This window comes from Branchiostoma belcheri, unplaced genomic scaffold, assembly GCF_001625305.1.
Source record: "Branchiostoma belcheri isolate BF01 breed outbred unplaced genomic scaffold, Haploidv18h27 scaffold130, whole genome shotgun sequence".
NCBI lineage: Eukaryota > Metazoa > Chordata > Leptocardii > Amphioxiformes > Branchiostomatidae > Branchiostoma > Branchiostoma belcheri.
Genome location: NW_017802714.1, coordinates 206,306 through 216,721, shown reverse-complemented (window position 1 = coordinate 216,721; position 10,416 = coordinate 206,306). Strand labels below are relative to the sequence as shown.

The following is a 10,416-nucleotide window of genomic DNA, read 5'->3' as shown; positions in this document are numbered from 1 at the left end:
ATGAGAATGGTTCGCATATGCCTTAGGACGTCTCCTGTCATCAGATGAATTGGAAGGGCTTGATTCCAGCCTCCATAGCATGCCAAAAACTGGGGGTTTTGAGGATTTTGAGGTCTTTGGGAGCTTTTATGTGCTATTTCTTTATTGCATATAGACAACATAGCTGGCCGGTTTGAATTATCCCCGTTTTTGTTTAACAATTCTGTTCCTTATAGTTTCACTAATTGTCCTGCTGGTCCATTGTCTGAGGCTATCCTCTCATCTCTTCCGTTGCCTCCCATGTTTTGCCATCCCTGCCTTGTTTCTTCCATGAATATGAAAATATAACATTATAAAAGTGGATGTCTGAGCCATGGGTTATGATGCACAACCATACTATAAAAAGGAGAAAACTGTACATACATCTCTCCCGACTGTTATTCCTATGCATTAATATCTGCCCTCTGACTCACTAGAAATAATACGTGGACGAATCTGACCCTTTATGCTACTAAGAGAAGACAGACGCCATGTACAGTATTTACAGGTTCATTGTACCGAGGAAATTACCCTACGTGTTTTCGACAATTACAAAAATAATTAATGAAAGACCTTTATTGTAGGTTTTTGCTCTTACAAGCTAAGTACAGGCACTGAGATCATGAAGAAACAGGATTAATGGGCAGTAGACCAGTGGGTTTAGCATCGCCTGTGCGTACGTGCGCCAAGGCACGTATACCCATAGATACCTATTTGTCTGGCCCGGACGCCTTAGGGCTGCTGGTTTGAAAAAAAAACAGTCTTTCTGATTCATTGATTTATGCTGTACTATTAGAAGGCTACTTGGATGGACTATTGAGAGTCACCTGAGGGTCAAGGCAAGAATGTCGCTCTGTTTTTCTGTCAGTAGAAATATTGGACATCTAACTACGGGCTAATGAAAATACAGAAGGATAAGTGAACAATTTAGATTATTCCCAAGTAAATATTTACGCTCTTCTCCCCCTCCTCGTACCCAGGGAGCGTTGTGTTGGGCTTCAAAAAAGTTTGCTGTAGTTCAAAATTTTGACAATTCTTTTTTTTTCAAGATTAGGCCTTGTAAAAGGGTTTCCAACTCCGATGTAATTTTTCTATTCAGTGGACGGATGGACCAATGGGGCTACTAGGAATCCATATTTTTATGTACTTGAATGTGTAGGTCTTTGTACACCTTTGTACACACACACACACACACACACACACACACAAACACACACACGAACAAACATACAAGTCCTGTCCAGACTACATGTTTTGTCTTGAGTCTAACATTAGCCTTCTTACTTCTTATGATGTTGTCCATTTTACCATAAACTCATCCCACCTCCAGTGTGCATCTATTGATCTCAGGCAGGACAATTCCATCGTGTGTCACTTTCTGCACGCGTAGATGAAGCTAGCTGTTCATCCCACCGCTTTTATTTCTGTCCCATTTACTAGTAGTGCGCTACTGGTGATTTGTTTATATGTTTGTTATACATTATCTAACTGAGGCCTACTGAATTTGCCTACTGATCTACCTCCTGCTGAGGCCTACTGAATTGATACCAAGATGATACCATCCGTAAATGAGAGATGTGAGAGGCATTCCCCGTCAATGTTAATTTGTATCTTCAGCATTATGAGCTTTCGATGTTAAAATTCTAGTATCATGGACGGAGTGAATGATTACATTTAACCATGCCATTCGTAGGATTACACAGAATATTTGTCAAGTTATTTACGGTAACGATACAGTACTTTAGTAAGAAGTATGTAGGGAGGGTTACAACTTCTCAAAGTAGAGGCCACATAATTTAAGCCCACAGTTTGGGAGTTTTTTTCAGAAATGTGCTTGGATTTAGAATGACAGTTCTGGACCATGTATACATGTAGACCCTAGTGTTACACTAGACTGCCCCTCCATCTTGTACAGGGCCGTCGTCTGTGTCTCCACCTCTCTCTAGGTGTTCACTTAGCAGGCTCTTAGCGTCCACGTGTTGTGTTGTAGTCTCGCTACATGTCCTGCATGTCGGTGCTAGGCCGTGTTGACAGCAGTGATGATGTCCGTTACTCCTGTCTGGAGTCGGATCCAGGAGTTTTTTTACTGTCACTGAGTGTAATGCCCAGCATGATCCTGTCCATCTTCCGCTGTGCAACCCTGAGCATTTCCATTTTAGTGCCGTAAGTCATCACAGGGAGAATGTACTGGGTTTTAACGTTCCTCTCAGGTCAACCTCTAGCCTTTTTGCTTCTCATGATGTTGTCCACTTTACCGAACGCTTCCCATCGCAGTGTGATGCGTCTGGTGATCACTGGCATGGGGCTTTCATCGTGTGTCACATTTCTGCACACTTTTGTGCATCATTAAGGAAGCCACACACACACGCGCGCGCGCGCACATACACATACGCACACACACACACACACACACACACACACTCATGCACACTAACACATACAGATATATACACGAACATGTATACATAGACATGCACAGAGAGAGAGAAAGAGAAAGAGAGAGAGAGATGCACACAAACACTGGCAAATACATACAAAAATGTTTGTAGAATGTATTGGGATGGGTAAAGTGGAACAAGTGTGTGGAATTACATATACCTCATAATGCTAAGGTTTATCAGATATACTGGGTTCATGTCATTAATTTTTCTTGAATGATTTTGGAAAAAAACACAACGATTAAAAAGCTATAAATCTTCACAGTAAAATCAACATGTCACAGACGCTCCAGCCAGACACCAAGGCAGCCCACGCAATGATCTTTCTTTTTTGTTACCTGCGACCTGAACGCCAACGCAATTATCACGTTGCATCCCTTCACATGAGAGTTGTGGTGTCCATCAGAGTCCTTAAAGTAAACACTATAAGAATTAGGGAGACTGGCCTCGATGATAAATTGGCCTGCTAGAGGTGTTCTTGTACTCAGTTAGACCCTCCATAGTCTGCCAAATTTCCTAAAAATGTATCCATCCTACTTGCCCTTTTAGACTACTACAGACTCCGACCACGCAACCGCCAGAGGGACCATGATGTCATTCTAAGGTGGCGTGATGTAGCGTCAGTCGTGGGCGTAAGGAGCCATGGAGGCTATAAAAGGCGATAAAGTCTGCGGTTTGCGGCACACCGCGGATCAGCTACAACCCACAGCCACAGCCGTCCGTCGACATCCCAGCCGACCGACAAAGCCGACGTGACCGTCGACATCCCAGTCCGGCGCTACCGTCGACATCCCAGCCGACCGACACAGCCGACGCAAACGTCGACATCCCAGCCAACCGACACAGCCGACGCGAACGTCGACACCCCAGCCGACTGTCTCCCGACAAGCGACCGACACAGCCGACCCTTCTGTCTCCCGATACAGTTGACCAAACAACCAACAACCTACAACTGTAAGTCAAAAACACGTTCACTTCTAAGTTGTGTGTTTGCTTCCTTCACTTTTTATGGCAGTTTTCCTCCGTCAGATTGTTGTTAAATTTCAACTTTTTACTTTGAACTTCAATTTCTGTAATGCTTTAGCTACGCGCATTTTAGTAGTTGTGACTGAAAAGCTATCTCAAAGGTCGACACTCGTGTTGTTTTGCCCCCTACATTCCTAACAGAGATTAGCCTGGCGGAATTCTAGCTCAGGTCAACGGGCCCCGGTATAGCCTGGTTATAATTCTACACTGTAAGTTTAAGTTTTACCAGGCTAGTACTTAGCTACCCTGTCTCATTGCAACCATTCGTTTGATTTGATTTGATTTGATTTGATTTAGCGTCTAGTGAGCGTATAACATGGACATTGGATTGTATCGCCTGTTTACTTAAATTCAACACTGGCTAATGTAGAAAGGCTTGATCAGGGTTTCACAATTATGCGTTGTCTCAAACTGCCCTTTCGGAAATCTGTTTCAAAGGTCGACATCCGTGTTGTTGCTTTTTCCTAATTTTCAAACAGAGGTTCAGTCTTCGCCTTATTTTCGATGCATTTAGAACCTGGGCGTTTTTATCGCCACTTTCGGGTGGAGTATTGTATACTAAGCTTCCAGTACTATAACCGCCAAAGGATATGTCCGAAGTGTTTTCAACTCTGAGAAGACGTTATACGACCAGTAATGAGAGAGAGATTGACCAATCGGGTATATCGTAGCCTGGATACCGTTCCCCCAGGTCGGCTTAGGGCTGTTTTACCGGCCCCAGTCTAGCCTGGTTACCGTTCCCCCAGGCCGGCTTAGGGCTGTTTTACCGGCCCAGTCTAGCCTGGTTACCGTTCTCCACAGGCCGGCTTAGGGGTGTTTTACCGACCCCAGTCTAGCCTGGTTACCGTTCCCCCAGGCCGGCTTAGGGCTGTTTTACCGGCCCAGTCTAGCCTGGTTACCGTTCTCCACAGGCCGGCTTAGGGGTGTTTTACCGGCCCAGTCTAGCCTTGTTACCATTCTCCACAGGCCGGCTTAAAACTATTTTACCGGTCCCAATCTAGCCTGGTTATCGTTCTCCCCAGGCCGGCTTAGGGATGTTTTACCGGCCCAGTCTAGCCTGGTTACCAGTCTCCCTAGGTCGGCTTAGGGCTGTTTTACTGGCCCAATCTAGCCTGGTCACCGTTCTCCCCAGGCCGGCTTAGGCTGTTTTACCGGCCCCAGTCTAGCCTGGTTACCGTTCTCCCCAGGCCGGCTTAGGGCTATTTACCGGTCCCAATCTAGCCTGGTTACCAGTCTCCCCAGGCTGGCTTAGAGGCGTTTTACCGGCTCCGGTCTAGCCTGGTTATACGAGTCTCCACAGGACGGCTTAGGGATGTTTTACCGGCCCAGTCTAGCCTGGTTACCAGTCTCCACAGCTCGACTTAGGGCTGTTTTACCGGCCTAGTCTAGCCTGGTTACCGTTCTCCACAGGCCGGCTTAGGGCTGTTTTACCGGCTCCGGTCTAGCATAGTTACCGTTCTTTACAGGCCGGCCTAGGGCTGTTTTACCGGCCCAATCTAGCCTAGTTAACGTTTTTAACAGGCCGGCTTAGAGCTGTTTTACCGGCCCAATCTAGCTTAGTTAGGTCTGCGATACTCCGGGTCGCGTGTAAAACGGACGTTACCCTGAACAGACTGAAGCGGATAAAACGTCCGCGGGCTAAATGTGTCCTTCAACGGGCTAGGTCCGAAATAATACCGGCCTAGTCTAGCCTGGTTCCCAGCCCCCACAGGCTAGCTTAGGGGTGTTTTACCGGCCACAATCTAGCCTGGTTCCCAGCCTCCACAGGCAGGCTTACGGGTGTTTTACCGGCCACAATCTAGCCTGGTTCCCAGCCTTTACAGGACAGGTTAGGGGTGTTTTACGTCGGCCGCAATCTAGCCTGGTTCCAAGCCTCCACATGACAACTTAGAGGTGTTTTACCGGCCTCTCCTGACATGTTAGATCTTTACAGTGAGACTTTCTAATTATTGCCGTTCTGTAGGCAAACTCATAGTAGGAACCGATCCCTAGAAGTACGTCCGCGGGCTAAATGTGTCCTTCAACGGGCAAGGTCCGAAATGATACCGGCGCGCCACTTGCGGAATTTACGGGAACTGCCACACACCAACACACACACACACACACACTCTCTCTCTCTCTCACACACACAACAGACACACAAACACATACACACGTCGATGAAGGTTAGACATCCAGGTAATACGATATGCCAAAAAACAGTTACTCAAGCAACTGGATATGATTTTGAAAACGTCAGACGTATAACAGGAGCTTTTAGACTAATTTGCATCATCTTGTCTTGACTTGTCTGACTTTTGTTCCTTTTTCGACTTCCAAAAATTTGTCTTCACTTTATTTGCATATCAATCAACAGGTTGTGTATATAAACCTGCTTCCCCTCTGGTCTCTCAGTCACTGACGAAAGCTAGTGGATACTAGCTGAAACGTCTGACGTTTTCAAAATCATATCCAGTTGCTTGAGTTGCAACAGTTTTTTGGCAAACACATACACACTCAAACACTCTTACAGACACACAAACACATATACTCTCACACAGACACACAGACTCACATACACACGCTCACACACACGCGCGCGCACGCACACACACACACACACACACACACAGATACACACAAACACACACACACACAAATGAAGATGAATTTAATAGTGTGCTTTTGGCAATAACTAACTTCATTGAAAATGTATTTTACGCTACAAAGGAAATCTTACGTGTATCAAAAGTGAAAAACATGCATGAGAAACGGGTAAACTTACAAATTTACTGACACCAAGTATTCGGGGTGTGCGGGACTTTCTTTCCAAGGTATAAAAGTGTAAAAAAAAAAGTCAATCGACCGACACACAGACGACCCCCGACTGACACCCGTTGTCCGGCTGACACACAGAGGACGATTCCCCTGACTTACTATTAGAAAGACGTTGGTGTTGATTCAACGATTTTCATAGTCGTCGCTACACTGTGACCATAATCGTTATGTGATATACTGATATACTTCCCTTAGATACCAAGCCTAGTGACTGTCCTTTGTCAAACCTATATACAGTGTTTTATAGGGTTAAATTACTTCTTTATTGAAGTGGCTAAAATGACTGAAACGTCCTTGTCCTTATTCAGCGTTTTAGGAAACAACAACAACTTGCATCGTTTATTTACTTGTGTAGACTTTTGCAAAATGTGTAAACGTGTGTCAGGGACTATTTCCGGCGTTCTGAAATAATAGAAGTGCGCCCCTGGTGGAACTTACGAGAATTGCTACTTTCCAAGCAGATCCTAAGGTGTCAAGGCAGTATTCATTTGGCCAAGGAGTTTCCTGTAACCACTGAAGCCACACAAGAACTTTTTGTGTTGGACCAAAAGTTTTAACGCTAAACATGTAGCTACCAACACAGATGAACTTGTTGCTCACACTGCAGCATGCTCTCGGGTAAACTGGTTAAACCCGAGAGCATGCTGTGTTTCATTACCAGTTCTTTTATTCCAGGTGACCTACCGGACATCCGGAGAGAGGATGGACCCGCGTGTGTCGCTACCAGTGGGACTGCTGGTGCTCGCCCTTATGGGCACCTGCGTGACTGGTCAAGGTAAGGTTTTCTTCAGCACACACACACAAACGCTGTTTTGTTTAAATCTGATTAGACTGCTGAAAGTAGATAATCTCCAAGCAGATCCCTTCCGGTGGCAAGACAATATCCATTAGCCAGAGAAGGTCGCCGGCCACCGACGAGTGGGGGTAGCGACAAAAAGTAGAAGGAAGTAGAAGTGTTAGTTGGGGCTTTACAGCAAGTTTGGTGAATAGCTATCAACTGAAAGCCCGCAGGGCCACCATGTGTGATCATGTGTGGGGAGTTGGCTGATAAGTTCGGATAACGTTGTGATACATTTATTATGCTTTAAAATGGCGATGGTCTAGAGCACAAGTGCATGCAGTTGAAATAATAACCTTATTCGTTCTGAAATAGGTTGCCGAGACGGGTACGTTTACCATCAGCATAGCCGCCTGTGCTACAAGGCCTTCAACCACGCGACAACCTACATCGGTGCAGTCAGTAGGTGTTCTTCAGACAGGGGGACCCTCGCCATGCCCCGCGACGCTACAACCAACAACTTCCTCATCAATCTGAAAAATGCCGTCGACAACACCGCTAAGTTCCGTTTTGGACTGACTGATCGCCACCGGGAGGGAGTTTGGAAGTGGAGCGATAACGTTCTTCTGGGTGGCTTCACAGCTTGGGCCTCAGGAAACCCCGACAACTATAATAATAACGAGGACTGTGCCGAGTACTTTCCCGATGGTTACGATAGCTCCAACAAATGGAACGATGGATACTGTGACGACAACAGGAAGTTCATCTGTCAACTAGGTCAGTTTTAAAATATCGACGTCTGCGCTTTCAATTTTGGAAATTTTGAAAAATGTTGCGTACATTGTTGTACATTTCATGATTATGATCACTCCCATTCTTTGCTAACGGTTGCGTCCACATCAGCCTTTAGATCAACAGACATGTTCCGGTGTCGTCAGCAGTCTGCGCTGTATCATGTAGTAGGACTACCATTGTTGGTCATTATCGGTGATACTCAATTTCTATATATATTGATTCAGATATATTCAAATTATTCGCAAATATTGCGTATTGAGGTCAAAATGAGTACCTGAACATAGTTGCTAACTACAAGAGCATCTGTATCAATTGCCATCTTAAAAAATTGAGTCATTTTACTATAATACAGCCCGTTGTGTCCGTGCCTTGTCCCGACACTCGGCGTGGCTGGGGCGCTAAATCTACGTTCTGGGACGCGCGGGGACTGTTGTGTCCCGAACCATGCTGGTCTCATTCTGTGCCTGACCGTGTCCAAAACTGTCAATCACGCCTCAAGCACGGAAAGGGACAAAGCCCTTGTGTGTCCAGAACTGTGCGGGACCTGAGAAACGCGCCTTATTAAAAGTGACAGCTGCTTTTTAGCCAGGGAGAAGCTGCCTCATGATGTTACAGTCAGACCTAGATAAAATAAGAAAAGGACTATGTCTACCATGTCTTTCCCAAAAGAGAATATTTGTTTAGGGAATGACTCACAGGTAATGGGCACATTAAAGTCCATGTTACAAAACAATCTCACAGATTTGGTTTGTGCTGGTAATTTGTGTTGCTTCTGTCGACAGATATCGATGAGTGTAGTATTGGCACGCACAACTGTCACTCTCGAGCAACCTGTACCAACACACCCGGCAGTTTCAGATGTGCCTGTAGGACCGGATACAGCGGGAGTGGAGTCACCTGTACAGGTAAGAACATCTCACTGTGCAACAGTAAAGCATTACATTGTCAGATTTAATACATTACCTCTATTGAATTCCATGTTACAAAACAATCTCATAGATTTGGTTTGTGCTGGTAATTTGTGTTGTTTGTATCTCTAACATAAATGATACCACTATCAATCCAGTTTTTTAAGAAAAGTGTTTTCTTATTAAGTTTAAAGTTTTCATTGGACCAAATAATTTCATTTCGCACCGAAGCGAGATCCGTTTTTGCTCCACCCATTTCATGCCATGCGTAAACTACCTCTCTATAGAAAGGGAGAAGAGTTAACAAAGGGGGTGCATCAGCCCTTTGTTTAAAATTAAATCGAAAGACTAAAAAGTTTTTCCCAAGCTTTTCAATGAAGTGCATAGGTATAAGCCTCCATCTACTTACTCTACTTGGGTCCTTTGGATTTTTCATAATCCTACGGACCCAAGAAGCTTGTAGGCTTTTACATTTAGCATATATGTCAATCATCCTAATCCCACCACCTTCATAGTTTAAGTACAGTACTTTTCTTTTTATTTTGTCTGGTTTACCATTCCAAAGAAAGGAGAAACATGCTTTTTCAATTCGTTTTAAGGCCCAATCAGGTGTTGGGATCATACTCATATTGTAAATATTTGTGATACTGCCAATGTCTTAATAATCAAGACTTTCTCATAAAAAGTTAGTTTTCGCCTACGCCATTTTTGAAGTAAATTTTCCATGTTCTGTAGTCTAGTTTCCCAGTTCAACATCTCACACTCTTCCTCCGTGAAACCAAAATAAATACCTAAGGACTTAACGGGCCTATTTGGCCAAACGATTCCGAAAGGAGTGTCTCTTCTTCCTCGATTGGCCCCTATCCACATGGCTTCACACTTCTTTCGATTCTTTCGAAACAGAATCTCACAGATTTGGTTGACCCTGGTATTTTGTGTTGCTTCTGTCCACAGATATCAATGAATGTACTACTACTAGTAGTACTAGCAGGCACAACTGCCACTCTCGAGCCACCTGTACCAACACTGTCGGCAGTTTCAGATGTGCCTGTAGGACCGGATACAGCGGGAACGGAGTCACCTGTACAGGTAGGAACATCTCGCTAATACATGTATATACATCAATGTTTAGGTGAACTTCGATTGAGTTCCATATCACAAATGATAATCTATAAGATTTAGTTCGCCCTGTTTATTTGTGTTGCTTGTGTCCACAGATATCAATGAATGTACTACTGGCACTGACAACTGTCACTCTCTAGCCACCTGTACCAACACTGCCGGCAGTTTCAGATGTGCCTGTAGGACCGGATACAGCGGGAGTGGAGTCAGCTGTACAGGTAAGAACATCTTGCTAATATATACATCAATGTTTAGGTGAACTTCGATTGAGTTCCATATCACAAATGATAATCTAAAAGATTTAGTTGGCCCTGTTAATTTAATGCTTCTTTGAAAGCCGAATGAATAAATAAAAAAATCAGTGCAAGTCGCATTGCGCTCGGCTCGATACTACCCTCCTGAAGTGGTTTGAGATCGAGCCGGTTTGAATGTGACTTGTAGCAGTGGATTCTGGCCTCAATGCGTTTTCGTGAGGTCGAACGTGAAGAGGGGGCTAGTTAGCGCTTTAGTTTTG

The 10,416-nt window shown here is 44.7% G+C and overlaps 1 protein-coding gene across 1 annotated transcript in view; it reads left to right on the top strand.

Moving 5' to 3' along the window:
- Positions 1 to 10,416, top strand: part of LOC109464004 (neurogenic locus notch homolog protein 3-like) — a 25,746-nt gene that overhangs the window by 1,171 nt on the left and 14,159 nt on the right. The window contains exons 3-7 of the mRNA XM_019760924.1: positions 6,975 to 7,074; positions 7,453 to 7,854; positions 8,655 to 8,777; positions 9,735 to 9,869; positions 9,998 to 10,120. Of these exons, the coding sequence (XP_019616483.1) occupies positions 6,975 to 7,074; positions 7,453 to 7,854; positions 8,655 to 8,777; positions 9,735 to 9,869; positions 9,998 to 10,120 (883 nt within the window). The remainder of the gene's footprint in view (positions 1 to 6,974; positions 7,075 to 7,452; positions 7,855 to 8,654; positions 8,778 to 9,734; positions 9,870 to 9,997; positions 10,121 to 10,416) is intronic.